The sequence below is a fragment of the Lepisma saccharinum genome, chromosome 10 (genome assembly GCF_977018435.1).
Source record: "Lepisma saccharinum chromosome 10, izLepSacc3.1, whole genome shotgun sequence".
Lineage (NCBI taxonomy): Eukaryota > Metazoa > Arthropoda > Insecta > Zygentoma > Lepismatidae > Lepisma > Lepisma saccharinum.
The window spans coordinates 20,401,935-20,426,566 of NC_139238.1; the positions used below are offsets into that span (position 1 = coordinate 20,401,935).

The 24,632-nt window shown below is 36.2% G+C and overlaps 1 protein-coding gene across 3 annotated transcripts in view; it reads left to right on the forward strand.

Moving 5' to 3' along the window:
* Positions 1 to 2,519: 2,519 nt before the first annotated feature.
* LOC145993809 (N-acetylglucosamine-6-phosphate deacetylase) overlaps positions 2,520 to 24,632 on the forward strand; it is a 41,652-nt gene continuing 19,539 nt past the window's right edge. For all 3 annotated transcript variants that reach the window (XM_083129632.1, XM_083129631.1, XM_083129633.1), the window contains exons 1-5: positions 2,520 to 3,090; positions 5,983 to 6,122; positions 11,558 to 11,692; positions 15,033 to 15,162; positions 20,230 to 20,318. In XM_083129632.1, coding sequence (XP_082985758.1) covers positions 2,877 to 3,090; positions 5,983 to 6,122; positions 11,558 to 11,692; positions 15,033 to 15,162; positions 20,230 to 20,318 — 708 coding nt within the window. In that variant the 5' untranslated portion in view covers positions 2,520 to 2,876. The remainder of the gene's footprint in view (positions 3,091 to 5,982; positions 6,123 to 11,557; positions 11,693 to 15,032; positions 15,163 to 20,229; positions 20,319 to 24,632) is intronic.

A 24,632-nucleotide genomic window follows, 5' to 3' on the forward strand; every position in this document is an offset into this window, starting at 1 on the left:
TTATCTCTCCAAGTACAAAATTATGTTACCAAAAGTAAGCATCTGCGCTTCATTCAGTTATACAAACCAATGAATCGTATCCCAAGAGAAAAAAATTCACGTCATGATCAAAATCACGCATTGTGTATTCAGATATTAGTTTCCAGCTTCCACCAGTCTCAAATTTATAGGACGGTACGAAACAAAGAACTGAGAAGTTTCGAATTCTACAGTAAAGCACGGGTCTTTCTTGTCGCGCAACAGTTTTGCTACCTTGCATACATAGCTAGCCTGCCTAACCTAGGGTTACCAGACTTCCGGTTTTTCCCGGACATGTCCTACATTGTAGCCTTATGTCCGGTGTCCGGGAGGAATTTGAAAAATATCATAAATGTCCTACATTTTGAGCATCATATAATATTAATTAAATTAGGGAAATACATAACAAAAAAAATCATGCAAGTTACAAGTCTATGGACTGCGCTTCCAAACTCATTAGTGAAATTTATTTTGATTCAGTCATTGCCCAAAAAGAAAATAAAAGTTTGTCCTGCTAAAAAACAAACGATAAAATGGAAGCAATTAATGAACAAAGTTTTCGGACCACTTTCTGATGATGTTACTATTCAATGCCTAAGCGGAATTTCTTGTCTTTGGATATATACTGATGAAATAAGGTGCTTCCCATTCTTATTCAATATTTTGATTGTAAAGCAGGGGTATAGAGAACAAAGTTATTCAGGGTGCCTGCCAGTCAAGAGAGTAATGGAAGTCAAGAAAAAGTAAAGAAATCAATAAAACGGCAATAAATTATTCTTGTGGTGAAGAATTTTATCACAATGACTGATTTAGTTTATTTTACTTCACTTTTTCTACCCCTTTGGTTAATCGCGAAGATGAGGATGAACGGTGTTAAGATAAAATGGATGAAGGGACAGTCACAAACATATAGGGACAACAGACACAAACCCCACATAAGATTATACCCGGTGGAGAATCATAATGGTTCGGATCCCACTTGAAACTGTAGGTCCAGTCCCGATTAGCCTTACTGTGCACAAAGTGGACTTAAAACACCAACTCGATCAATCAATCCAGATGCCAAAGCATCGCTAGTCTGCCAAAAACAGTCCAGGATGCATTTATAGATAAAGCAGATCTAATTCTCTTCTTAAATAGTTACAGCTTCAGTTTTCATCTAGGGGGTTTCATTAAATAAATATTTATTTTCTTAATTACGAATTTCCAACTTTACCTAAGTAGGGGTCGAATAAATAAATGTTAAGAAAAACGGGAAAAGTCTAGAAAAGTCCAGAAAATGTCAAGAATTCTGGATGTGTTATTTTGGTAGACACCCTGTTATTGAACTAAAAACTATCCAAGATGAAACTTTTGGAACCATTTCAAATTACGGTAATTGGATGAATATTTTTTTGCCATTACAGGTCATAGTGCAAATATTGAGAGTGTGCTTTCATTACTACCATCAGCACAACAGACTCACAAGAGAAATGCTTTCTTTCATAAAGTCTGTAAAATGTTTGGTACTGGTCTCTATAATTTCAAGAGTTTGACTGTCCACTCTAACCTAAATATATTTTGACCATGATTTTGACTAAACCTGAAATTTTGAGAAAAATTGGCTCCTCTGAGAAGTATTATTTAAATCTTGTAGTAAGAGGTGCATTGTTTAGTATGATTGCAAGTTTTGAAAATTTGCTTTTAAGAATTCATTTTTTAAAACTGAAGTGTCATTTTTCAATTATTTTCTAACATGTTCTATAGACATATGTATTATTTATTGAAAATATTTTGTGTCCTACATTTTGGGACAGCATGTCCTACATTTCCCTTATAGCGATCTCCTGCGACGTCAGAACATAAGGTTGCTCAAGTGTTGTGCGATAAGTGAAACCCGTAAAGCACGGTTTAATTGACACAGATTCAATGAAAATACAGGGTTGCCAAACAAAAAAATTAACACAGACTATGAAATATCAAGTACCAAAATGTGTTTTAAACACTTCTAAAAAAAACATGTTTAAAACACATTGTTTTAAACGTTTAAAACAATTGTAAAAAAAACATAGCCCTGTGTTTTAAACGTTTAAAACAAAGTGTTTTAAACACTTTTGTTTTAAACATGCCAACCCTGGTAAAACTACAGTCCTTAAAAATACGTAGGATGAAGATAAAATTAAAAACCAACGAAAATAGTCATGGACAATTTGCAGATCAATACTTATGTATCCCACCGTACAGGACTAGTATTGTCGGTGGTATTGTGACGAAATGCATAGTGCAAATGGATTATAATTGAAAACGAAGTTTAATTAATAATTTTTATTCAGATGTGTCTATGTTTTATAGTTTACAAAATAAAAATAATAATAATACATTTTATAATCCTACCTGTTATCCGTGTAGAAATGCAACAGGTGTCTATAGTTATTTCAGGATTTTCACAGAAGATTTTTTAATGAGCTTTTACGATATAATTTGGATAAAGAGAAAGTGGATTTTTCGACATAAATGTGGATTAAAAATGGCGCATTGTGCAAGCAATCGACTCTAAAAAATATTACTCTTCCATGTGTCGTCTGCTATGTGCAACGGAGTGGAGAAAACAGGACATGTGCACGAATAATCTTGCGCAGTACAGTGCACACATAAAGGAGCTAAATTTTAAATCAGGCTGTAAATGCAACAATCTTCAAAACTTAAGTCAATATTTTTCTGTGCCATTATTCTTGTGCATATCCATTTAAAAACTCATCTGCTAACCCGCCAATGCTGTGTGACGCGAAGTCCTTGATTGATAAGAAGGTTGTCTTGTCTGCTGTGGACAATTCAATTCAAATTCAACGGGCATAGAGAGCAATTAATTTGTTGTAATCATGCGACTACAAGATCCACAAGCAAAATTATTGCAGTTTGGGAATTGTAGACTACTGCGCGACCACGATATAATAGTGGATGATTTATGGGTTCGGAACGGAAAAATTATAAACCCAGAAAAGGTGTTCTTTGACGAGAAAATACTTGCTGATGAATTTATTGACTGCAAAGGCGCTTTAATATCACCAGGATTTATTGATCTCCAAATAAACGGTAGGTTAGTTTGTTTGCATGCATTCGCGATCTTTAAATAAATGCACGGTACGGATAGTTGAAAAATGGACGGTAACAGTTCGTTATATCGGAGACTCATTTAAATCGGATATTTTGTGTTTCGCATGGTTCGTACTTACCAATTGTGTATTGCGGAACATTGTTCAAGGTGCCATTATGCTTTTTCCACGAAAACAAACACAATTTTTCACATACAGAGTGATTTTGGTAACAGTTCAGATTGTTTTATGATTTCTCCTAGCAAAGAGACTAATTATCGTAGAATTTTGGAAATCATAGTCACACGAAATTTGAACCTTCCTTAAAGTAATGAGCATTGTTTGGACTCGAAAAAGTTATTTATGTTGAAAAAAAAAAACAACTTGAAAATTACCTTACGCACTTCTGATGGACAAGATATTCTCCGTCGACAAGCGACAGTAAATATCGTAGAAGCATGGGAATGAATGTAGAAGTAAATCAGAACCTTAGTAGAATTCATTTAGGGACTTTATTTTAATGGTAAGGGAACCAAACCTAACCTGCCTAACCTAACCACAAAAGCATATATTGAACAAAACCTTAAGTAATTGCTAAGACTTCGCAGTATGTGTTAACAGACGTACATCGAAATCAAACCATGTAAAAATTGCATTTGTAGCATGATGAAATTGCAATAAAACAAAAGGAACTTGGGCCGTGATTTTTTTCCTTTGCTTCCGGAACACACAATATTGCAGGCACATCTTACATCTTGACTCACGTGGGTATGCAGTATTTCAACCTTCTTCACTGAAAAATACCTACTATTGTGTTCGTCACCGGTGGAAATTATACATTATGCACAGGTAGCTGACGATAGGCCGAGTAGCTGACGATAGGCCGAGTAGCTGACTGATAGCCCCACGAACCATTCACGGATAGCTCCACAAACCATTATGCACGGTAGCTGACGGATAGCCGCGTGAACCATTCACGGATAGCCCCACGAACCATTCCCATAAGGTTAGGTTAAGTTTGGTTGGGTTAGGCAAGCATAGTAAAAAAAAAAATGGAGTTTGAAACATTGAGAGTGGGTTACGTTATCGAACTTGTGGAGCATGCAGTTCACGTACGGGAAGCATGGCAATTGTGCGTCAGTGGGATATTTCTCTTGAAAAATATATGATTTGCTGATCAAATTGATTCCACGATGAAAGAAAATACCTCCACGAACGTTGGAAAGCTTGGACAAACTCATTTCTGTAAGTAGTTTCTTCTGTAAAAATGAAGAAATGTGTCTCCGATATAACGAACTGTTACCAAAAAAAATAACAGTATTAAATGAAGTTAAATTATGTGTGTGTGAGAGGGGATCATTAAGTTATATAAAATTTATAAATATCACGCAAATACTACCTTCTTCATTACCTGTTTACCAAAACACCTCTCACTCGTTTATGTCGTCATTTTTAACATTCCTACTTGCCTATTCTGCATTGCGAAAAATTGTTTAAGGTGCTATTTTGTTTTTTACACGAAAATAATTTCAATTTTTCACATTAACAGTAATTATTGTTCTTCCTTTTTTTCGCTTCCGTAACACACAATATGGCGGACACAGCTTGAGTCGCGTCGTGGATCATGTGGGTATGCAGTGTTTCCAACCTTCGTAACCGAAAAATACCTGAATAGCCCCACAAACCATTGACGGATAGCCCCGAAAACCATTGACGGATAGCCCCAAAAACCATTTACGGATAGCCCCACGAACCATTTCCGGCAAGGTTAGGTTAGGCAAGCATAGTTAAAATTTTGTTCATAAAACAATGTGATACAGCTTTAAAAAAGAAAAATCACCAGTTCTTGCAAAACAACGGCGTGGTTGGGAACACTGACAGGAAGTTACATCATGAAACTTACGGAGCAACTGTAATTGTGCGTCGGAGATATATTTCTCTTCAAAAATACATGAATTCCCGGTCGAATATATTCAACGATGAAAGAAAATACCTTCACAAACTTTGAAAATGCCACAGAAACTCATTTCCGTAAGTAGTTTCTTCTGTAAAATTGAAGAAATACGTTCTGCGGAGATGGAACTGTTACCCATTTTTCCACATGTTTTAAAACAGCTTTTTGAGTGTTAATTGGCTGATACTGAAATCATTCCTTAGACACTCCATACTACTTTAGATGGTACAGATAATTATATCACACAAAAAAATGCACAATTATTCAATCACAGAACCTACAGTACATTCCACCTCCGGCTGAAGCTATGAAACACCCCTTCGTTCCCAAAACTTGGGAGCTGTTGATCTTTGATGGAGATGAAAAGGGAATGTGCATGATGACATCAAAGTCGCACATTTCTGTCTAAACTGGAGGTCGCAACAGGGACAGTTAAGGTACAGATAAAGAAGCTCCCCTATGAAGGAACTTTCTAAAGTCTAGAGAAGAGAATCTTCTAAATACTTGCAGCTACTTAGACTTCACTTAGACTAAACAAGATGAGCGAATGTAATAGCTGCTCTTCATGTCCTGTGGATTTATCCATAAAGTTGCACGCTATCTACATTTTCACTCTTCAATGCAAACAAATTATACAAAAAAGTTTTACCTAATGTCAAAGGGGGCTGATGACACTGGCACCTGCCTGGCTATGGGCCTGGGCTTATAATAACAAAAATAGAAGGAAACACAATGAAAATAATGTACAGATCACAATGAATATTTACTAGTATTATATTGAATTCCGTTTTTAAAATTATTATTTTTGCTTCATTTCATAAATTTCCCCACTATTCCTGGGAATTTTGTTAATATCTTTCAGTGCAACTAATGGTGATTTATCCTTACAATTATATGTTTTCATTATGAATTGTTATCTTGTGATGTTTCATATTGCAGGTGCATTTGGAGTAGACTTCTCATATGATGTAGATACAGTAGAGGAAGGGGTTCAGAAAGTGGCAAAGGGTATCTTGCAAAGTGGAGTGACTGCTTTTTGTCCAACTGTTGTGACTTCTCCTGTGCATGTGTACAAGAAGGTAAATTGCATTGACCTTTTAAATATCCTGGTTTTTATTCAGTTCCATGAACAATAGCCCAGTCTAGTTTGCTACACTTTTTGACACTAGGTATAGCGTAGGTGCATCCCAGCGTCAGCCTGGTGCAGGGAAGTTGTGTTCAACCAAGCAGGGGCTGTGCACACGCATGAGTACAAGTCCAGAAGATTCAACAAATATCTACCTGATATTTTCAATGTTCATTTGATTGTTAGCACACACCATGTGACCGTATACCAACTGCTCCAGAATGTAGTGCAAATGGTGCAGATGACATCAAATTAATGAAGTAGATGATTTGATATACTTTGTAACCAACTAAACACATGAATGCAAATAGTTAAAAAGTGGAGCAAACGAGACAGGGCTAATGGATTAAAAGTGTATGGTCCACCCAACACGTGTTACATGACTTTTGTGTCACACTATTTTTTTCCTTCATGTATGAAATAGTAGTTTTGGGGCCGTTAACCCACTGTACCCCCTTGGTACTTCTGTTGAATTGTTTTTAATCAACAGATTTCGATGTTTAATTTAATATAAAATTGGTTCTGGCATGCGGAAAACACATTGTAGATATTTTATCCCAAAGTATGGCCCGCATAAGTAAAAACCTGCCATCTCAGAGTACTTTCGCAGCTTTTTATTAGTACAAACCATTTGTATGCACACTAAAATGACGAAAGAACATGTCGGAAATTTGTACTATTTCAAAACCTAGTGATGTAAAATTATAGCTGCTGTTGTGAAATGTTGTGTATGGTGTGCTATATTCACTTGCTCAAAACCTTTGGGCTGTTTTGCTTCATGGTAAGGGAACTGGTGTACTTTATTTCACAATTACACATCTTCATGAGCTAAAAACAACGGAAAACTTCATAGCATAATCTTTGTAAACCATGCAAAATATTTCACTTTCTCGAGGGGGTACAGAGGGGCAGCAGGGCTCGAAAAATCCCGGTCGCCAGGTCGCCATGGTGACTAAAAATTTCAGCCTGGCGACTGTGATCTTTTGCTGTAATATATATGAACTTTTGATGATTCTGATTGCAGTACATCGTAAGTTAGCATTTTTTAATTTTTTTTTATTAACGTTGTGAACATTCGATAGAGTCAGTAACAATTTCTTACCCTTTGCCCCCAACACCCCATTTCCTGCTTTCTCAAATAATTTAGCGATGTTTTGAATACCGTAATGCTCAGCATCGTATACAGTGTGTTTCAAAAGTCGCACAACCCAAACTTTGGAAATGTATATCATGAAAACCGTAAGAGATATTTACACCGGCTTTTCTGCATTATAAAGCCTCATCCATTGAGATATTTTTCAACGCCTAAAATTATCAGTTCACTCCATACAGAAAATTATATAAATTAATAACTGACGGAAAGCAACATTCAAATTTTTCCAGAAATGAACTTCTGAGTAAGAAATATATGTAAGAAATTAGCGAAGGGTCATAATTAGACATTTGATGACTGATGCCATGTCAGTCTGTCATGTGCGACCAATATTGGTCATGTGCAACATTTGATGAATTTTTGACTCGCGATTTTATGGGTTGAGTGAAAAGTGCCATTTTTGGGACATATTTCCGTATATGGCAACACTAGCAGGTCGAAATATTGCCAACAGTCGCATGCAACATGTGTCTAAGTATTGGCTATACATTTACGTGAAAAATCGTAAATCAAGATTTTGTGCCGAAATTGAACTCTTGGGAGAATGCTAGACTGCCCTAGGTTACATTGAATTCTCTTCGCTCACTTTCGCCGCTACTGTGCCTGGTTTTTTAATTCATTCAGCATGGCGTATTCATTGGAGCAGTGCATGTGCATTGCTAAAGAGTATTTTACTACTCATTCTTACACTCATGTGCAAGAGGTTTTCCAATAAAAATGCCCTGCTTCTGCTGTACCTCACAAGGCAACTGCTTTAAAACCTGTCAAACACCAACATATGATCACACAAATTGTTTAAGAGTTGGTATTTTTTGTTGAAAATCAGTTAGATTTTTTCATCAAATTAACAATGTTTTTTAAAATAATGTAATTGTTTTTATTTAGTTAAAGGCTAACATTAATTTATGGACCCAGTGATAGCCTACAGGATTAGTTTAGTGCAGAAAACGCGGTGTAAATATCTCTTACGATTTTCATGATATACATTTTCAAAGTTAGGATTGCTCGACTTTTAAAACATACTGTAGTATGCACAATTGCTAATAGGTGGTTTCCTGGCGCGTGATTTTTCAGAGCTGGCACCTAGCTTTGAAGAAACTTTTTCGAGCACTGGTCAAGGGTACTGGCCATTCATATTAAATGAGTTCCTTCAGTTTTTTCTTTCCTCACTTGCAATGTAATTTCTCCCATATGAATGCACATGTTCATCATTTTCAGGACTGTATGAAGATTATTTCTTACTGAAGTCAGTGCTGTGTTTGATTTCTTGGGAGATATATAGGGTGTTTTAAAAGTTCTGCAAGATTTTAAAAACCAATAAATTTTAAAGTAATAGGTTTATCACAGCGAAATATTGTTTCTTACACAGAGGAAACTTTAAAATTAATGTTTGATGTGGTTTGGTTCATTGCCAGATCTCCAGCTGGGCACCATTCATGTTCAAACACACTTGCAATCTTCGTTTGAATCCAAGAATTGCATTTTGACGGTGCTCGTCCAGAATGTTATGAATTCCATCACGTACCTTATACTTCAGGTTGTCAAAATTGCTCGGTTTCTCTGCATAAATCTGGGTCTTGACATGTCCCCACAGACAGTAATCGCAAGGCGTAAGATCTGGTGACCTTGCAGGCCAAGGTGTGGGTCATCTGCAGCCAATCCATCTCTCCCCAAATTGACCATCAAGAGGCTCACAAAGGGCAAGGGGAGGGGGGCAGTGGAAGTGGACTTCATTGATGCGTAACCTCTGAAGTTCGGGGAGACAAGCAATATCTGAAATGGATCTTCATTTAAGAGATTTTATTGGACTCAGTTCCATGCTCTCCTGCACTGCATCCACCACATCATCACTCGTTCTTGGCATCCCAGTATGTAGCAAATCTGCTACGCTTCCCATAGCCTTAAACTTTTCACACCATCTCTGAATACTTGTCTCCGCTGGAGGTGCTTTTCCAAACATTGTTTGGAACCTTTGCCGCACCGAAACCCAAGATTTTAACTTAGAAAGCTGTGGTGCACATTGAACTTTTTCCTGCATCAATGCCATCTTGGAATCACGTGATCACCTGCACACACATCATTAAGCAGTGTTAGCAGAACAAAATTTTAAATTTTCTTCTGTGTAAAAGAAACAACAATATTTCATTCTATTAAACCTATTACTTTAAAGTATAGCTTTTTAGAATCCTGCAGGACTTTTAAAACACACACTATCTGGGATCTAGTAAAGGGCTTAGAAGTCAGAATAAGTATAATGTTGAATTAACTGTAGGTACATAGCCTATCGCTTCCAGTGGACAACCATGCTAATGAGCAACTGGGGACATCGGTGGTGCAAGGGATTTTTTGTCGACTCCAATAACTAAGCCAACCTTACTCCTTTCTGATCCTTGGCTACTTCAGTTGCTGGCAACCAAGAGTTCCACTGTACCTTCGAGCAACAAAAAACAATCTTCAATGTTCCATCTTTTCGTTTTACAAGTGATGATGAGGGTGCGTAGAATACTGAGTGCAGAGATAAGTTTAAAGTTCGGAGAAATTAATTCTCCTGTTGCCATAGTGGTAACGCCATTGCCTTGTAATCAAGGGGTCCTGGGTTCTATACCCAGTGGAGTCTCATAGTGGTTCAGATTCCACTTTAAACTGTAGGTCCAGTCCCTGTAATAGATGAATAATAGTTTTTCTTGTATGTACGCATTGCTTGCATTGTAGAATTATTTTCCTGTAGTTTACGGTTATTACAAGCATAAGAAAACAGTTTTTTGTTGTGATGGCGCGTGTGCTTAGAATACTTAGTGCAGAGATAAGTTTAAAGTTCGGAGAAATTAAACTTAAAATTAATTAAATGTGCTTCTTTTCACAGTGAGGTTGCTATATTACAACAATGTAACATTGACAACATCCATTATATAACGTATTCTTTTTGTTTAAAAAATTGCTAACCATTGTTATAACTGTATCTTTAGTCAAAATGAAAATAAATGTGTTTGATGAAGGGAGTGTGTGTTCTCCTGAAACGTCACAACGAAAAACTGTTTTCTTATGCTTGTAATAACCATAAACTACAGGAAAATAGGTCCAGTCCCAATTAGCCTATCTGTGCATAAAGTGGACTTGAAAACACAAAAAAACTGACCAGGGATTGAAGTGTAGCAATGTATGTGAAACAAATTTAATGTATGTGGTGTGGTAGGAGTCCAGTGTAGACCAATACGGTGTAGCCTTTCTCAAGTTTGCACTCCCAGCTGCCTAACACCAACCAGGTCAGGTCCAGTCAGCCCCATAACCCTGTTGTGTCAAGAATGAACCCATATCCATATCTCATTTCTTACAAAATTGCATATTTACATAAATTGTTTTAATTGCAAAAAGAAGAAAGGTATTTACACCTTTAAGTTTACCGGTTATAGTTATAAGCAGGGCTCGGATTTTGATGACTTAAAAATCTCTGAAAAATGATCTATGAAATGACATAAAATTATCAATAAAATGACACAAGAATGACTTAAAAAATTGTCTTTATTTCAGTGTGACAGTAAGGCACAGTTCTTACGCCTGTAACATTAAAACTGAAATTACAAGTTGTATGCGAATTTTAGGTATAATAATCTGTAAAAATCTTGCCTTATTCAACCTTATTCAGAATTTTTGCAGTAGGTAATGTCGAGGGGCATGTTGCTTTGTTCCTACAATCACGTGGCAATAGAATTTGTGTTTTCATTTTTATCGACATCAAAGTGACATTACATTTTTTTACAATTATGCAAATAAAAAGAGACCAGAAAAAGACATAATCCGTGAAAAATGACCTAAATTTTTTAAAAAATAGAAAATATTACAAAAAATGCACAATAATATTCACATTTTTATAAACAGAGGTTTGTATTCAGGATTTTTAATACTTAAGAGCAATGCATATTGCATAAGGAAAAAAATGATGGCATGTAATCAAAATCTGGGCCCTGGTTATGACTTGTTTCTATAGGCAGTGGCGGCGATTAGGGGGCAGTTGCCCCCAGTTTTCACCACCTTTACCCCCGCACTATGCTAAATCTTATTTACGAAGGGAAATGTACTGTTTTTGCCCCCCCGCCCCTTCAGTTTTTGGACCCAATTGCCACCACTGTCTATAGGTATAATGCTAATCACTTTCCTTGTTAGTGAAAATGAGCCGACATTCAGAAAAGGGAAGTGTTTTAAACTTAAATGTAATTTGATTACTTTTGTTATTTTAGGTGTTACCAAAAATACTTAAGTGCCCTGGTAGTAAAGAAGGGGCAGCAGTCCTTGGAATCCACGTGGAAGGTCCTTTCATTAATGTCAACAAGAAAGGAGCACATCCTGCCCATTGCATTCGGCCTTTGGACTATGTATGTTTTTTTTTCTTCTTTTATTGTAGATTATTTCATTTCCTTTAACATAGTTAGGTGTAGACAAAACTAAAATAATTCAGGCGCTAGGCAGGTTTTTTTTTGTTTCAAATAGCCCATGGAAGCCATCAAACCAACACAAATAAAGCTATTGATTTTGAAATACGACCTTAAAACATCTAATTAATTATTTAATACAAGATTAGATTAAAAGCAATTGATCTTATACGGGAGTGGCTTTCATAAGATGGCAACAACATGAATAACTATGCAATACATTCAAATATATGGCTGACTATACCATATCACTGCAGATTTTAAAATTTGGATAACAATAGTGAAAAATTTATAATGGCCTATTTATTATTCTGATTTAATGACTACATGTGCTTAAAAAAACAACACATAATGCACTTGTTATTTTAAAAAAATGTAATGGAAATTTCCATAAGCGAACTCGAAGTATTTTTTTTTATATAGAAAGAACTGAATTTGAAAATTCAGGCACCAGGTGAAAATTTTCACATGACATGGCAACCGGTTGCCCTGTATTTTTTTCACCCCTAAACATGGGTATCTTGTAGGGGTCTGCGGGATCCCAAAAAGTTGGGACCGGGATCGGGGAAAAAAAATTCCCGTCCCGATCTAGAGTTTGAGAAATATCTTCCAGACTTTTCGGGAACCTGAGCAGTCGGGAAATACTGAATGACCATTTTTAAAAAAGTCATTAATTCTGGACATTTTCTGCATTGCAAGTGTCTGGAACTTATCCGAGATTGTTCGTTTTTATTCCAGAAATGCAAAAACAATTATTTAAGGGGAAAATGATGTGTGGAATTCGAGATTTCCAGAGCTTCAGGAAATTTTGAACATTTCCTGTCTCAAAAATTTCCCAACTTTGTCGGGAAATTGCAAATTTTTCCCATCCCGAATGTTGGGATTTAAAAAATTTCTCGTCCTGACACAAAAATTTCTGGCCTGCCCTAGTATCTTGTGTAGAAAAGAATTTTTAAGAAATTGTTTGTTTCAGATAGATTTTAATGATCATGTTGATGCAGATAAAAATATTTATTTGCATAATGTTTATTGCACAATACTCTCATAATCTGCAGAACATACAGCTGTTATTTTTGACAAATAGTTTTGGCAGTATATGCTTTCATCCAGTTGGTAGTAGTGAGTTAGACAGTTCTATGATGTTTTTATTTCATTATCTTCAATTGTGTAGGACACATGGGTATCGGGAAGGGGAAGAGGTTCACAGGTCTGTTCAGTGGTGACTCGTGGCTTTTTCGGAGTGTAGGAAGAACTTATGGTAAACAGAGGAAGGTTTGAAAAATGTGTTCAATCACATTACACGTATTTCTTGTACTATCCTTTGCATTTAGATCGTTAGCTGCAGGCCCATGCTCAGAGTATGGCAAGGAGCCCTTGCTCCTCACTTTGAAATATGAAATATTTAAGTGTGAACCTATAACGGTAACACTTTCATCTGGTCAAAACTGATTTCTTCATTTTTACAGAAGAAACTACTTATGCAAATCACTTTCTGTAGCATTGTTGAAGTTCCAGAATGTATTTTCTGTCATCATTTCATATTTTTTTAGCGATAATACATGTTTGTATGTATAAAAATATCGCAATTGCCGTTGCTTCCATGTACTTCCTCTACGAGAACCGGATGTTCCGTGTGTTTGATGACGTAACCCCCTGTCACTGTTTCCAACCAAACTCGTGTTTTTTTCAAGATGATGACGTGACCCCAAATTTTAGCTATGCTTGCCTAACCTAACCTAACCTTACCGTGAATGGTTCGTGGGGCTACCCGTGCATGGTTCTACAACCCCAAATTTTAACTATGCTTGCCTAACCTAACCTTACCGTGAATGGTTCGTGGGACTATCCGTCAATGGTTATACGACCCCAAATTTTAGGTATTAGCATAATTTCAAACCCGGGAAAAATAGAAAAATAATAACACGGAAATAGGTATTTTTTGGTTTAGAAGGTTGGAAACACTGCATACCCACTCAAAATCGACAAAGCACATGCACAACGTGCGATGATCCAGAATGCTCACGCCATATTGTGTGTCACGCAAGCAAAAAAGGAACAACAATAATTACTCGTAATATGAAAAATTGAAATTATTTTCGTGAGAAATTCATAATTACACCTTATAGAATTATGCAGAATAAGTAAGAAGCAATGTTAAAAAGGACGAAATAAATTAGTTATATGTGTTTTGACTAGATGAAAGTAGTAATCCTATAACAACCAATGAAAATAACATTGAAGATATTTCAGATTTTGCAAGAATTTCAATTTTCTTCCCCCTCCCTGTCGTCGTGTGGAGTGAGGATAGAAAGTGCTGCTTAAACTCTGAATTTATGCTAAGTGCTTCTAAATTGTTGTAGGATTTATTATTATTATTTTTTTTCGGATAACTGTAATTCTGCATCTACATTACTAGAGTTTGGAACTTGCATTACTTATTATTATATATATATTATACAGTTTCCTTTACGAAGCGTAAAGAGCCTAACAAAAGTGAGATCGCTGCCTTGTGCCAGACGGAAGCTAGAATTTTATATAAACACTTAAGGAAGTATTGCTTTTTAAGTACTAGAGGAACATTTTACTTAATATAACTGCACAAACAACATGGATGGAAAGAAGAAATGTTGAAGAGCTGTCTCTTAATAAAAATGCCAAAGCATTTGTTTGATTAGTGAAAACTTTTAGTTGAAGTTCGAGTGTTCTCATTCTCCATAAAATACCTCTGGAATGGTATAGTGATAATGTTGTCACCTTGTAATCAAGGGGTCATTAGCCAGTGGAGGCACATAGTGCATAGTGGGTTGGATCTAATTTTAAACTGTTGGTCTTATCCCGATCAGCCCATCTGTCCGTCAGTGGGCTTAAGAATGAACTTAATAATTCTCCAGAAGAAACATATGCGAGTTGAAATACATCTAGTGGTTAGCACAGCATGCTACGATGGCAGATGTCCCAGGTTCGAATCCAATCCTGGGCATGCATGTTATTTGTGAGTGTCCCTTCATCAAGTTCATCTTTGCAATTAGCCAAAATTGGCAGAAAAGGAGTAAGAAAAAAACAAATCAATCAATTGAAACACATTTATTAGTAATATTTTAAACACAACCAGAGGATCCATAGCCAAGAATACACTGTTCTCTTTTTGCTAATACTGAAAGCATTTTGACAGAATTACAGTAAACGTGTATGTTAAGCGAAACTGTACCTCATCCCCTTAATGTATATTGACTGACTACAGAAATGTTGTTCATGACTTCTTATATTTGTTTTCATATTCTAGGGATTTACATCAATAGAAGAGACATATGATAGCCTTGATAATGTATGCATTCTTACATTAGCCCCTGAGTTGAATAATGCATTACCTGTTATTGAAGAACTCACGAAGAGGGGAATAACTGTATCATTAGGTAAGTGAAGTAAATGTGTTGCAATTGCTTGATATGCTCGTTGTTAAGGAATGATCTTGCGGATGGTACTTCCACGTAGTACATCCTTGAAGTTGCATTATCGCATACAAATGAGGTTCTGGCATCTGGATAACAGATATCCGGATTTCAAATTACCCAATATCTGTTTTGGGTGCAATGGATAATCTGGATAATACAAATATAGAATTTGGTGAGAGATTTGTAGAAAACTCATATAGTGAAATATGAACATGACGAATAAAATGATATGTGGATATCCTCTAAACGGATAAATGGTAAAACTGTCCAGATAATCAGACCACTTCAGAAATACGGATAGGAAATTATCCGATATCCTGATTTGGCTATCCCTACTATCCCTCAGCTTTTATCAAAAGTATGAAAATTTAAATCATCAGATACATGCATTGATTTTCGTTAGTTCATTAGAATTTTAATCAATAACCTTAGTTCATGATACACACCAACTTCTGTGGTGAAGTGGTTATCACAGTGTGATATGCCAGTGGTCCCTGGTTCTAATTCCAGCCTCGACATGGGTGTTCTTTGTGAGAGAGTCCCTTCATCACTTTCATCATATCATCATTCATCTTTATCACAATTAGCCAGACTGGCAGAAAAGCGATGCTAAATAACAAAAATCAATCAGTCATGATACATGTGTATAATGAAGCACATCCAACAAGCAAGGATTGTCTGTCTAGCTGTAGAAAGTGTTCGTAGAATTTCGTTTAGGTATATTGAATGCACAATACTGCGAAATAAAATATGGGGCCTCTACAATGGTGCAGTGGTAATACCTTCAACTTGTAATCAGAAGGTCATGGGTTAGATCTCTGGTGGAGGCACTTCGTGGTTTTGAACCCACTTTAAACTGTGTCCTATTCCAATGAGCCTATCTGCACACATGGACGTCTGCAGGATTTTTTCCAGGGAGGGGCAAGCAAGGTAATTTTTTCCCAGAATGGGGCAAAGGAGGCATATTTTCGTCCATAATAGTGATGGCCTCTCAAAAAACACTGTTTCAGTCTGAAATTACCATGTTCCTTCAACGCACTTGTAATAATTAACATAAATTACTGTGACTGAAATGAAATTATGTAAAATATATAATTTTGTTATTTTCCAGGGAGGGGGGAGCATGGCTCCCCATTCTGGATGCCCATATTTGTGCATAAAGTGACCTCAAATAAACAAACAATCTACATATCTAAGGCCTGCTTTAGATGAAAACATTTTCCTTAACATTTATGCCATGACCAAAATGTTACCGTGTAAAGTGAAAATCTTATGGTATTTCAGATGCTACGGCATTTTTCAAGGATAGAATCAGTCCTATTTCTGTAGCATTTTTCATAGCATAACCAATCAGAAGTGATCTCTAGGTCATGAGTGCAGATGTAATGGTGGCCGAGTGAGATATAAACAACGTATCACTTCACATTTTAAAAAGCCAATAACAACCAGGAGGAATAATGTTTCCTATAAAAAGGTTTTAGGTACAAAGCAATGGTTCTGCTTAAATACATACTTTATAACATATACCATACACGTATGGTAGAATATTTCAGTTGTTTCAATTGTAAACACCATACACTCACCATAGATGGTGAAACTCGATGCGCCTTTTGTGCTGTATATGTTATACATTGTAATCACAAAAGCTAACCGAAATGTTACAAGAAATGCTTCTGTGTAAAGTACTGTCTGCCATAAGAATTTTGGAAGCATTTACGCTAGCAAAAATTTTAAAGAAAATGCTTCCATCTAAAGTGGGCCTTACAATATTTTTACTGTATAGTCACCATATTTATATTCATGGCATTTGCCATATCATGACACCAGTTTTTGTATGCCTTCATCGAAGACATGAGCTTCTAGGCCATTGAGCCACCCCTGTACAATTTCATGTGAAACACTGTTGAAACAGTTCATGACATTTGGAAATTCTGTTTTCCTGATTTTTTCGTTCACATTTCTCAGATCATCTGACACCAAATACGGGGAAGGGGGTGTCATTGATTCTTCATCATGCACACCTTCACTATAAGCTTCAACAATCTGTGGGTAAATTTCAACAAAATGCACATTGTTATGTCTGTTGGAAGTTAACTCTTTCATAGTTCTTTATTTCTGGATAGCCTCCTCAGATCTTGTTCTTGATAAGGACTTTGTCCTTGGATAATGTGACAGGTGCAAACAACTTTAACACTGTTTAGCCCATACTTTTAATCAATCATTGGAAATGGTGGTTGTTATTAACATGAGGAATCAAGGTGTCCTGGGTTCAATACCTAGTGGAGACACAGAGTGGTTTGGATACCAGTTTAAACTGTAGGATGAGTCTCGAGTAGCCTAGCTGTGCATAAAGTGAACTTAAAACAGCAATTGAACTACACAAGAGTTAGATAAATATCTGGAATAGAAAGACAGGCAATAATCTATGGTAAAGTTTATTTGAAACAAAAATTATTTTCATGAAGAATGAATAAAAGAAACTGCATGTTATGGACTTATTAAATCAGTTCATATCTTTTTTAGGAAATTAAAATATGCATAGGAATATGTATCTGTGAAGCTTGGAGCAAGGCATCCAAAATGTTCTTATCTCAAATCTACTGGTTAACAGGACATTCAGAATTGAAGTATTCTGGCTGGTGTTTCTTCATGACTTTAGATCTAGATTTCAGAATGGTGTTAGTGATAACTAGGGTATTCTGATATTTATGGCAAACCCTATTTTTATCCTGGCTTGATTTCGTGCCAGAGTTAATTCTAGGCTGTTCGAGGAAAAAAGCACCTAAGTCAAAAAATGCAATTTTGCAGCAGATATTATAAGAATAAGCATTCTTTTATGTTTATTCTTATAATAGCAAACATCATAGACATCATATACATGTTGAGTCATCACTTTTTAGAATATTTACATATGCCGAATATAAAATTATGCAGTGGAGGTGCATAGTAGTTCAGGTCGCAATAGGTTCAGTCTTGATTAGTGTTACCGTGTATATAGTGGAATTACAACAAAAACTCAAACTTTAGCTCTTGTGAACAGGGTGATGCTGGTTTTATTAATTATTATAGAAATGCATATTTTATTATACAGGGTAATTCAAAATGAATGGTGCAACTTTTCACAGTTATTATGATGTTACTATTTATGATAGAAAATCAGACAAGCCATCAATGTAAAGAAGAACTCTGGAAGTTTTACTCACATGACTTGCATTATAAAGATTCAACATGGGAACCACGTGTCACGTGGAAAAGGTCCAAACAATAATCAAGTACTTGCTATGCACGAGACAGCAAGTCGTCAACAGTTTCGAAAGCACTAACAATTCGTAGTTGTAACTTTGGCAAATCTTTCGGAAGGGTGAAATATATGTATTACTATCGAAACACATGCGGAAATGTCTTTGCACCATTGTGATTGAATCAGTTCTCGATAGCTACAACATACAATATGCCTTCTACTGGTCATTAGCCATTTTGTGATTCTGGTGGAGCATCGGCTAAGCAGAATAAGCCCCCTAAGTGTGAATAAATTTTCCAGAGTTTTCTTTATATTGATGCCTTGTATGATTTTCTATCATAAAGAGTAACATCATAATAACTGTGAAAAGTTGCACCATTCATTTTGAATTACGCTGTATTTTGGCAAATATGGTACAAAGGCATATTTTTTTTAATCATATTTAGGGTGTTTTTAACATTTCACCCAATATTGTTCATAAAATTAGGCTTGTTGTGGTAATGTACAGAAATTGGTTTACTTCTATGTCCTTTTCTTAGGATTAAGTGAAAGAATGTGACAAAATATACTCGGAGTGTTCTGTGAAACAGAGTATGAGAGTGGATGGTTTCAGCCCAAAATTTAAATTGTTTTTCTCTTTCTCTGTAACTCCCCCCCCCAACAGTATCTACTGTAAAAGAAAATAATGATTTTGCAAAGTGCTGAATAAAAAACAGAAGTTGTAATTTTTAGCAATATTTTTAGATGATAGTTCAGTTTTTAGGTCATAGATATCAGAGCCACCTGTGTCTATAGCGTTTTATGTGATCTTGTGCAATAAATAAAGGCAGTTCAGTTTTTGGTATTAATACACTTGCTGCATCTGTATCGACATGCTAACATCTATAAAAGTTATATTTATTTCTCTTGTAGTTTACGGTTATTACAAGCATAAGAACACAGTTTTTCGTTGTGACATTTCAGGAGAACACACGCTCCCTTCATCAGACATTTATTTTTAGTTTGACTAAAGATGAAGTTATAACAATGGTTAACAATTTTTTAAACAAAAGGAAGCCCTTATACAATGGATGTTGTCAATGTTACATTGTTGTAATATAACAGCTTAACTGTGCAAACAAGCAGTCTGTTTTATTTTTATTTCAGATAAAAAAAATGGAGCACATTATTTTTTTATTTAAAAATTATGAATCCCAAATATCATCATGTAATTCAAAGTCATCATTGCTTTCACAAAGTATCTTGATGTTTTCTGTTACATTAAATTTTAAAGATGGTGGCTTACTCCATTTGTGAAAAAGAAAACTCTATAGTGGGTCTATGTTACCATTTTCATTATTTAATTTTTTCCAGTGTTCTTCTGCAATGAACGAAGCTTCACAGACATTCAAATCTATGTTTCCCGTCACTCTTTTTAAAACCCTTCGCTTTTTAATCAAATTCTTCTCTTTGATGATGTGAGCTGACAAACCTGTTCTTGGATTTAGTTTATAATATCCAAATCATGTTCGTGCCATCTTATTGCCATTTTTCCTTGCTGTTTGTCCTACATAATCCTTTGATATTATATATTCCTGTGGTTTCCACATCTGGTAGAGATTTCCTCATTTTGAATTCAATAAATGTACATTTCAAACTTCTTGGTGATCTAAAAACAATTTTGAAATTAAATCTTCTATGCAAGCTATGCGTACATACAAGAAAAACTGTAAAAGTTATGTTCAAGGGCAAACACTAAGAATATGTTTTTGCTGTTACTCATTTCTATTGTTTATCCTACCTTGCAGGACATTCCATGGCTGACCTCCATGAAGGAGAACTAGCTGTTCAACATGGTGCTTCATTTATTACTCATCTTTTCAATGCAATGTTGCCTGTGAGTACATTTCTGATTTCTTTGTAATAGCTTTCTTATTTTCCTGTAGTTTATGGTTATTACAAGCATAAGAAAACAGTTTTTTCTTTGTGATGTTTCAGGAGAACACACGCTCCTTTCATCAGACATTTATTTTCATTTTGACTAAAGATACAGTTATAACAATGGTTAGTAATTTTTAAGCAAAAAGAATCCATTATATAATGGATGTTGTCAATGTTACATTGTTGTAATATAGCAACTTAACTGTCAAAAAAAAGCAGTCTGTTTTATTTTTATTTCAGATTATTTTTATTATTGTTATTTATTTATGAATCCCAAATATTGTCAGGTAATTCAAATTCATCATTGTTTTCACAAAGTCTCTTTGATGTTTTCTGTTACATTAAATTTTAAAGATGGTGGCTTACTCCATTTGTGAAAAAGAAAACTCCATACTGGATCTAAGTTACCATTTTCATTATTTAATTTATTAATAAATAAAACAGACTGCTCCTTTTCACAGTTAAGTTGCTATATTGCAACAATGTAACATTGACAACATCCATTATATAACGGATTCTTTTTGTTTAAAAAATTAGTAACCATTGTTATAACTGTATCTTTAGTCAAAATGAAAATAAATGTCTGATGAAAGGAGCGTGTGTTCTCCTGAAACATCACAAAGAAAAAACTGTCTCTAAGTGAGGGATCCTATGGTACAGTTCCCCATGCATATAGCACCATGCCATGAAGGCACATTTTGGGGGATGTGGGGGTAGGGCCCCACACATTCTGGATCTCTGTCTTTTTAGAGGTGATATCATCAGCACCATGCTCTAGCTGCCTTGACCCCACAGGGCGCCCCCCAGGTACCTGTTGATTTGAGGTTGGGTGAACCCCAGAGGTGTTTTATGCAGGGACAAAGTCCGACCTTAGATCACCCACCCTGGGAGTCGAACCTGTGTCTCCTGCGTGGCAGTCAGACACTCGAGGGATGACTGTCATTTTAATTCTTCTGTCTTGGTGGCCACCTTCAATTTGCAGCAGGAGTTTATAATGGATTGTGGTCGGCAATGTGTCAGATTTTTTTTAATGGTCAGTAACGTTGGTATTTTTTTTGTTCCTGGCTGCAGTATTTGAGTTTTTGTTTTGTTTTGTTTCATTTGAGGGATACATGATGACTTCCCAGCAAAATAACATTTTTTGTCACAATTTGCAAGATTATAATAAAAATGCAATATTCTTCAAATAATATTTTCCTAATCTAGATATAACTATTATTATGAAAGTATTCCTTTAGCATTGACATGCCATGATTACTGACAAATGTAAATATTAACAGTTTGAAAACCATGTTGTCTTCTCTGCTTCATTCTTTCACTATGTCTAACCTTAGTTTGCTGTGCTTTTATAAAATTTAAAACATAATATAACAATGAAAATATTGTCTTATTTATATAATGATATTTTGTGTTCAGTAAAAAGGTCTCATAATTGGCAATAATATTATTGGATGTTAGATGTTTTTTTTATTGAAAATAAAATCCCAATTTTAGTTTTGAAATGTTAATTTATTGATAGTATGTTATTGAATTGATCAGTAATTAGTACTTGATCAGTTAAGTCAGTAATTTGACCCTTTGACTAGTTTCCATCAAAGTTTTCCAACTCTGAAGGTCCCTATACAAGTCATAACCTGGATGTACCTATGCACCCTTGCATCATTTTCATCTAATCATCATCAGGTCTCCCCAATGGTGCAGTGGTAGCATCGTCACCTTGTAATCAAAGGGTCCTGGGTTCCGAGGCAGCACCATGGGGGCACGTCCATTTTTTTTTTTAAATTTCGTCACTATTGTTGTTTTGAATATTTCTTCTTTTCTGTTTGGTTTTCGATAAATGTCTATAGCTTGATGTGAGTTATGTTTCTTTTTTCTTGTTTTTGCATTGTTGATAAACAGTTTATTTTCCGCCTCCTTGTTCTTCCTCGCACTGAAGCTGCTTTCAAAGGTATCACCAGGTCATACTTGGGAAATGCATTTAATGCAAATTCTAACGTGAAGGGTAGTTTTCTTGTTAATACGTTCTATGTATTTGTTCCACGTAACTAACATGTCTAGTGAACGTACAATTTCAGGCTTTTTACAAATACTGTTAGGAAGAGGTTCAATGTTCACGAAGTAATTTTACATTTCGTTGGGATAGTGCAACAGAAGGGATTTTGAAGAAGACGAAATTGCTGTGCACTTTGCGTTTTGTCCTGAAGTGGCAGACGGAAGATACATATTAATGTCCTATGTATTTTGTACATCCGATGGTTACATTGAAAAGGTTCAAAAATTGTTTTTAAAGGCAAGGATAATTTCATTTTGTATTTCACTACATAGTTCAATAAGACTGCAACATTCATCTGAATGTTTGCACTGTACGACCACTTTCTTGGAGTAGAAGGCTTAATACATATCATCATGGTCATCCAGGGCGAGGACAAGGGCGGAAACTAGAAAATGGATGTCAATCTAAAGTTATACAGAAGGTTGTTCGCTTTATATCTGACCATTTTTGACGGGTACTCACCTTAAGAGATACCATGCCGCCACCACCGATCATGTTCTATTGGACCCCCAGCATTGTGGACTATCGCCCGGCATCGCAGTTTCCATTTGCAACAAGCTCCGGTGCAGGACAGGCATGGGAATTCTGTCCCACTCCTCCCTGCAAGCTTTCCATAAACCATCCAGGGTGCACGGGCAGCGATGTTGAAGACGTCGTTTCAACAGCCCAAATGCGCAAAAATCCATTGGACTGGCATCTGGGCTTTTCACAGGAATGTCTTCAAACGGAATGACATGAATTCCTAATTCCTCTGCCATTTCCTGAAAAGAACATAGTGTTGTTCTGGTGGTATGACTCGAAGCCTTGTCCATATGGATCATCACCTGGTTCGCGTCCATTCCATACAATTGTGGGATGTCTCTCCAATAGATAGGTGTCAGAATGGAGTCTTGGAAGTATCTGGCATTCACCTTCACGTTTTTGTCCACCTTGCGTATCATCAACTTACCCTCATATCTGAATCCCGTCACAACCATAAAGCCACGAGGAAAACTTTCCCTGCACTGACGAACAAAGTTGCTGCGCCCCTTGCTGTCAGTGTCACGGTATGTGACACTTTGCTTGCAGCCCTTCTCATGGTGGTTTTCGTGGGTGAATGTTTCGCAAGGAAAGCCTGTTGTGTGTAACGGGTCACAATAGCTTTCGCAGTAGTCACCCCAAGTGTTTCACAATGCGTAGGTATGAAAACTTAGCATGGAAAAGGGCCATTACATAACCCTCCCAATACCAGTTGATTTTCGGTTCCATTTGATAACATTCACTATCAACACTCACGCACCTACAAGGTCAGACTCAACACTGCTCCCGCCAGCAGACCCATAGTTCCAGCATGATATGCCAGGTGGCAGCACCGAATCGACAATGGTTGGATATGAAGTGAACAATCTCTGTATACTTCAGACATATAATTTCATTTCACTGTCAGTAATTAATGCTAAACCTTATCTACCAAGGGAAAGTAACCTGTTATTGCCCCCCCCCCCCCCAGTTTTGCCACCTTGCTGCCCCCAGTTTTGAAAGGTTGCATGCATGTTTCATGTTTTCTTTATTATCAGCATCGCACTTCCTAAATTTCTTTCCGCACCCCTGAGCACCCCTTGACGATTAATCCTGGCACCACCACTGCCCTGGTTCGATACCCAGTGGGGGCACATAATGGTTCGGATCCCACTTTAAACTGTAGATCCAGTCCCGATTAGCCTTACTGTGCACAAAGTGGACTTTAAACACCAAATCAGTCATTCATCTAACCATCATTCATCTTGCCTTTTGTAGAATAATGAGACTATGGCACCTGGACCTTCAGCTAGGATAATTCTCTGTAGGACTTGTGTTGGGTCATCCACATGTCTTTGTGACTGTCCCTTCATCCATCTCATTGTATCCCCATGGGGAGCTGCCTCAAAAGTGGCAGAAAGGTAATGCATAATAACAACCTAATTCAATCAATCAGCCATCATTCTTTATCATGATTAATCAAAAGTGACAGAAGTGTGATGCAAAATGAGAGAAAAGTTACTAATAAATTAGGCTTCTTTAGGTGAGGCAACCAATTCATGCAGTTATATCACTGTTGTCCTTCCTGTGACCCACTTGCCAAAACTTGTCACTTGTCCACGAAAGAATATAAATATATTCAAGCAAATGAAAACTTCAAATTATTTCTGGAACACCAGCCCCTTATTGGATTACATCAAATTACATCAGATTACATTC